The sequence below is a fragment of the Carlito syrichta genome, unplaced genomic scaffold (genome assembly GCF_000164805.1).
Source record: "Carlito syrichta isolate Samal-C Ts95f unplaced genomic scaffold, Tarsius_syrichta-2.0.1 Scaffold297540, whole genome shotgun sequence".
NCBI lineage: Eukaryota > Metazoa > Chordata > Mammalia > Primates > Tarsiidae > Carlito > Carlito syrichta.
The window spans coordinates 30,377-36,882 of record NW_007241636.1 but is presented as its reverse complement, the minus strand read 5'-3'; the positions used below and the strand labels follow the sequence as shown (position 1 = coordinate 36,882).

The following is a 6,506-nucleotide window of genomic DNA, read 5'->3' as shown; positions in this document are numbered from 1 at the left end:
GGGCTCCAGTCGTGCTCGCACGACGGCTCGCGGCTGGGGTGGGGCTGAGGACTGCCCGGGAGCCGATTAGGGGTGGGACAGGAAAAGGGCGGGACGCGGCTGTGGCTGCGTCTGAGGAGGTGCCGTCCCGGGGCTAGGGCATCAGGGGTGGGCTGGCCCGGCCCTTTCAGCTCCGCGTCCCCTCCCTCAGGCCAAGTTTGAGCTGATTACCTCCGAGGCCTCATACATCCACAGCTTGTCGGTGGCCGTGGGCCACTTCTTAGGCTCTGCCGAGCTGAGTGAGTGTCTAGGGGCACAGGACAAGCAGTGGCTGTTTTCCAAACTTCCCGAGGTCAAGAGCACCAGCGAGAGGTGAGGAAGGTGTCTGACCTGGCCTGGGGCGGGGACTGAGCCTGTGGTTGGCCAGCTCCCAGATCTAGGGTCTGAGTCCTGGCCCCGACCCCTCACCGACCCCTCAGGTTCCTCCAGGACCTGGAGCAGAGGCTGGAGGCCGATGTGCTGCGCTTCAGCGTGTGCGACCTGGTGTTGGACCACTGCCCGGCCTTCCGTAGGGTCTACCTGCCATATGTCACCAACCAGGCCTACCAGGAGCGCACCTACCAGCGCCTGCTGTAGGCCTGGGGGCTGTGAAGGGGGGATGGAGGGAGTCTCAGGCAGGTGTGGGACTGCGGAGGAAGGGTGTCTCGGGAGGAGAGGGGTCCCTGAGTGGGTCTCTGAGACCCAACCCCGAGCAGCAGGAAGGATGTGCTGAGAAGGCACCTTGGAACCAGCGGGGTGGCCAGGGTCCTGGGTCCCGGGAGTTCAGGCCCACCTGTGACCCCAGAACCTTCTGCATTTTCCAGCCTGGAGAACCCCCGGTTCCCTGGCATCTTGGCTCGCCTGGAGGAGTCGCCCGTGTGCCAGCGTCTGCCCCTCACCTCCTTCCTCATCCTGCCCTTCCAGAGGATCACCCGCCTCAAGATGCTGGTGGAGGTACCAGGGCACCAGGCTGCCGTGAGGGCTGGGCGAGGGAGTGCCGCGGTGACTTCCACAGTCCTTCCTCCCACCCTGGGGCATGCGAGATCACAGGAGGAGGCACAGGCCCACCTCACTGTGCTGATCCCACCTTCCAGAACATCCTGAAGCGGACAGCACAGGGCTCTGAAGACGAAGACATGGCCACCAAAGCCTTCAACGCACTCAAGGAGGTGAGCTCTGCAGGGTGGGGGCGGTGGGCTCCCGAGGGCCTCCTAGGACCCCAGTGTGTCTCTCAAAGGGCCTCCGGCCGTTAGAGTCTCTGGTCCCCAGGCGGGAGTCTGAGGCTGGGCTCTGGGAGCCCGGGTGAGGGACTGCAGGTGACTCACCCACGGCCTCCCCAGCTGGTGCAAGAGTGCAACGCCAGTGTGCAGTCTATGAAGAGGACGGAGGAGCTCATCCATCTGAGTAAGAAGATCCACTTCGAGGGCAAGGTGTGTGCCTCAGCGGGTGGGGTGGGGCGCACACGTGCAGGGGCGGGGAGCTCCAGGCCGCTTCACCCCATCCCATGCCCTCGGCCTGGTGCCCCTGGGCCTGACCTGGCCTCTCCCCTCACCCGCTCCGTCCCCCAGATCTTCCCGCTGATCTCTCAGGCCCGCTGGCTGGTCCGGCACGGGGAGCTGGTGGAGCTGGCCCCACTGCCTGCAGCGCCCCCTGCCAAGCTGAAGCTGTCCAGCAAGGCGGTCTACCTGCACCTCTTCAACGACTGCCTCCTGCTCTCCCGGCGGAAGGAGTGAGTCGGGCGCGAGGGCAGTGGGTGGGTAGATCGGAGTCCGGCTCCCTTTCTCCTCACCGCTGGGGCCATGACCAGCCCATCACCGGGCCTGGGAGCCCCGCCTTGTGCCGGGCTGTGCTGCCAGGACACCCGAGCCTTGGAGGCCCCAAAGCAAAGGCAGAGGTGAGCGGTGGGGGCACCTTCCAGATGGGAGAATCTCAGACTGGACTGTGTGCAGAGGACTTGAAGCTGCTCAGAGCTGAAGCCACCTAGAGCAGAGGTTAGAGCATGAGGCTGGGGTCCCAGCTCTGTTTTGAGTCACAGCAGGGCCAGCAGCCAGCGTTTCCCCAGCCCTGTCTGTGCCAGGCACACTCTGTGGGATGGTTCCCTCCAGTCCTCCAAGCGCCACCCTGGGAAGTAGGTTCCCATGTTGTTCTCAGACCTTGGGGCTGGTGGGTATGGGAGCCAGGAGGAGGCTGGGTCAATCTGATGCCAGATCCCAGGCTCTCGCTTCCTGGACCACCCATCTTTTGGCTGTAAAATGGAGACTACAGACCGGGCTCGGTGGCTCAGCCTGTAATCTCACGCCTTTGGGAGGTTGAGGTGAGTGAATTGCCTGAGCCCACAGGTTCGAGACCCACCTGGGCAACTTGGCGAGACCTCATCTCTACAATAAATCAAAACAATTAGCCGAGCGTGGTAGCACGCACCTGTAGTTCCAGCTACCTGGAAGGCTGAGGCGGAAGGATCGCCGGAGCCCAGCAGGTCGAGACTGTGGTGGCCAGGAGCGGCCACTGCACTCCAGTTTGGGTGACAGAGTGAGACTCCAACTCAAAAAAAAAATAGAGACCACATGGCAGGAGAGTCATGACAAGGGCTTAGCACAGTCCCTGGCACACAGCAAGCATGTTCTCGGTATCTGCTGTGGTTACTCTAAGTAGGGAGCGATGAAGACTTCCTGGTGGAGTGAGTCTTGAGGTTGGTGGGACAAAAGGCGGCATCTTATGCTCTGAGGAGAGTTCATTCCTGATTTATGTGTTTGTCCACTAACCTATCCCTGAATCCCTGTTTTGCTCCAGGTCGCTACTGGGTGCCGGGGACATAAATGCCAATGAGATTTGCTTTTGCTCATGGGAGCTCTCGCACCAAAGAAAACTGATAGTCTCGTTGTAGCATAGGGTGGGAATCAGTAAAAAGCTTCATAGAGGAAGGGACATTGAACTGAGTTTTGAAGGATGAGAAGGAGTTTTCCAGATAGAGAAGCGGTTTGGAGGGGTGGGAGCGAGCAGCAAAGTCATGGTGGTGTAGAGGAACAGTGTGTGTGTGTGTGTGTGTGTGTGTGTCTGGGGAGTGAAGCCTCCTGCGGCTGGATTCCTAGGGAAGGGCAGAGAGGGAAACTGGGCTGGCAAAAGTCATAGTGAGGCTGGGCTCGGTGGCTCAGCCTGTCATCCCAGCACTTTGGGCGGCTGAGGCGAGTGGGTTGCCTGAGCCCGCAGGTTTGAGACCCGCCCGGGCAACTTGGCGAGACCTCATCTCTACAATAACTCAAAAAATTAGCTGGGCGTGGTAGCGCGCGCCTATAGTTCCAGCTACTCAGAAGGCTGAGGCGAAAGGATCGCCGGAGCCCAGCAGGTCAATGCTGGGGTGGCCATGAGCGTGCCACTGCACTCCAGCCTGGGTGACAGAGTGAGACTGTGACTCAAAAAATAAAGTCATGTGGACAGGCTGGCTTTTTCTGAGGGCGACAGGGAGCATGGGGAGTCAGGCAAAGGGTGGCATTTGACTCCTTCCTGGCCCATTTTGCTCCAGGATGGACTGGGGGGAGAGAGCTCAGGCCTTGCAGTTTCCCAGAAGAGGGCTGAGGCTCTGGGAGTGACAGGGCACTGGGACCCTCAGGGGGAGGAAAGCCGGGCGCCGTTACCAGAGGCTGTGGGGGAGGGGAGGGAAGAGGTGGGCCCTGGGACAGCACCGCCGACCGTGCTGGGGACCTCGTTTGCAGTGCGAGACGCTGAGACTTGCGGAGCGAGCTGAGACCGCGGACGCTACGGCGCACCCTCCCCCCCCACGCCCTCCCATCCCACCCACGGGCGTCTATTGAACCCACGCTGTGGGCCGGTTAGGGTCAGGTGCTGAGAAACAGCGGCTGACAGCGGCTGACAGACTTTGGTCTTGGTGGAGTTGATACACCTGTTGGCCCTTTCGTTGGGGAGCTGGTTCAGAGGGGGGTTGAACGCGTGCCTGGTCTCAGGGACCGTCTCCATCACCTCCCGTCTCCATCCTGGAGCCAGCCAAGAGCAGCTCCCGCCTCCTCCCTTCCTCTGCTGGCTACGAGGAAGCAGGACCCTGGGGAGGCTCGGAGGGGCCGATAACCCCTTCTCCTCCCTTCCGCTCAGAGTCCTTCTGGTCCCCAGGGTGGGCACCGGGAGCCAGCCCCGGCCAGGCTGACCTCCCTCCCTGGTCCTCCAGGCTGGGGAAGTTCGCCGTGTTCGTCCATGCCAAGATGGCCGAGCTGCAGGTACGAGACCTGAGCCTGAAGCTGCAGGGCGTCCCCGGCCACGTGTTCCTGCTCCAGCTCCCCCACGGGCAGCGCACGAAACACCAGTTCCTGCTGAGGGCCCGGACGGAGTGAGCGGCCCGGGTGTGGGAGGAGAGGGCCCCCACCACCCAAGCAGGCCCAGGGCATCCTGGCCTCGTTCCCCCTGGGCCCAGCTCCTTCCTGACGTCGGCAGGACCTAGGGGCTGAGGGCTAGGAGGGGTGGGCAGAGCAGTGGTGAGTGCCCCCGGGCCTGGGGGGGGCTAGCCGCCGCCTCCTCAGCCTGGGACACCTCTCAGATGTCAAGCCCTGCAGCCCTCTCCCTCTGGCATCAGGATGGTGGCCCATTAGGCAGGACGTGGGCAGGGCCGACAGCCGGGCAAGAGTGAGCCCCGGGGTGGGCAGACACGAGCACATCACCCTTGGTTCTCCCAGCCCTGGCGTCCGCCCCTGCCCTGGGCTGCTGTACTTTGCGTGTGGTGACAACCAAGCCCCCCCCTTCTCTAGAAGCGAGAAGCAGCGATGGATCTCAGCTTTGTGCCCCTCCAGCCCCCAGGAGGACAAGGAGGCCATCCGCGAGGGGGAAGGTAGCCGCTGCCCCAGCCCCCGCCCCGGGTCCCCTGCTCCCCCCCATCCTGGGGCGGTGCCGCTGGGGAGAGGTCACCTGGCCTGGGGCCGGTGGGGTGGGCTGCGAGAAACCTTGAGGGCCGGGCGGGGTTCACCCCATGGACACAGGCAGCCCCTGCAGATTCCAGAGCCCTGGAAGCCTCCCATTCATCCCCACAAAAACCCATGGGCAGGTTGGAAAGCAGAGGCTCAGAGGTCAAGTGACTTACCCACATTCACCCCACTGGCATGTGGCAGAGCTGGGACTGGAGGCCAGGGCTGTCTCAGCCGCAGGGAGAACCAGAACCAGAGTGGCCAGGGCATGTGGGGTTTTGGTGGCGGTGGCAGGTGAGGGGTCCGCTCCGTGGGGACAGAGGCTTCTCCTTTGGGTGTGGGGTGAGGCTGGTAAGCCAGGCTGCAGCCTAATCATAGAGGACCTTGGTATCCATATATCAAGGTACTAGTGAGCTACTGAAGATATTTGAGCAAGAGAGTTAGGGCTGGGCTTTAGGTAGTGAACAGGAAGGCTGAGAGCTCATTCTTCCTCCGCACTTGCCATGAGCCAGGCCCGGGGCTAGAGGCTGTGTATTTCTATTTATTTTATTGAATCCTTATGGCAACTCTATGAGGTAGACTCGTTTACTTTTTTTTAAGTTGGAGTCTCACCCTGTCGCCCAGGCTGGAGTGCAGTGGCATGCTCACGGCCACCACAGCCCCAACCTGCTAGGCTTAGGTGTTCCTTCTGCCTTCTGCCCAAGTAGCTGGGACCACGGGCGCATGCTACCACACCCAGTTAATCTTTTGATTTATTGTAGAGACAAAGTCTCGCCAAGTTGCCTAGGCTGGTCTTGAACCCCTGGACTCAGGCAGTCTTCTCGCCTCAGTCTCCCAAAGTGCTGGGTTTATAGGCATGAGCCACCAGGCCCGGCCTACTTTATCTTTTATACCTGAGAAAACAGAGGCTCAGAAAGATTAAGTAACTCAGGGTTACATAGCCAGTAGGTGACAGAGCTGGAATTTAACCCAAAGTCTGTGGTTTTCGATGCTACCCGGCCGCCTAGTCTGACGGACAGAGCTGAGGGCCTGGAGTCCTGAGCTAGGAGTCCCTCTTGGGCTGGAGTGAGCTCGCTATCCAGACAGGTGGCCGGGGAAGGTGCCCAGAAAGATCCCTTGACCCTGAAGGATGGAGAGAGGCAGTCACAAAAATATCTTCCAGCAGAAGGAACAGCCAGTGCAAAGTCCCTGAGGCAGGAGGGAGCTTAGGAAGTTTGAGAAACAGCAGGACTCCTGCAGTGGCTGGAGCTCTGTGGGCGAGGGGGAGGGAGAAGTGACCGCAAGGAGTCGGGGCTCGCCGGGGGCCGCACAGCCCACCCAGGGCCTTGTGGACGCAGGGGAGGACTTTGGATTTTCATCTGAGAGGAGCACGAAGCCCTGTCCTCAGGCCCTGGACAGGAGAGCTACGTGGCTCGAATCCCACTGGGGAAGGGTGGACTGGAAGAGCACCAGAGCAGCGTCAGGGGCATGTGAGGGGGCCGCCGCTGGTTTGGGTGGCTGTCTGGGGACATCTGGACGCTGGGATCTGGGGTCAAAGGCCAGGTGTAGAATTGAGGTGGGGCGGGAAGCCCGTGGCCCAGAAGT

At 61.5% G+C, this 6,506-nt stretch overlaps 1 protein-coding gene across 1 annotated transcript in view; it reads left to right on the top strand.

Moving 5' to 3' along the window:
• ARHGEF19 (Rho guanine nucleotide exchange factor 19) overlaps positions 1–6,506 on the top strand; it is a 13,286-nt gene that overhangs the window by 5,914 nt on the left and 866 nt on the right. Inside the window, 9 exon segments of the mRNA XM_008054670.1 lie at positions 1–5; positions 8–351; positions 459–611; positions 843–972; positions 1,113–1,187; positions 1,359–1,448; positions 1,587–1,747; positions 4,196–4,354; positions 4,770–4,849. The exon segment at positions 1–5 is cut by the window's left edge and continues 60 nt beyond it. Of these exon segments, the coding sequence (XP_008052861.1) occupies positions 1–5; positions 8–351; positions 459–611; positions 843–972; positions 1,113–1,187; positions 1,359–1,448; positions 1,587–1,747; positions 4,196–4,354; positions 4,770–4,849 (1,197 nt within the window).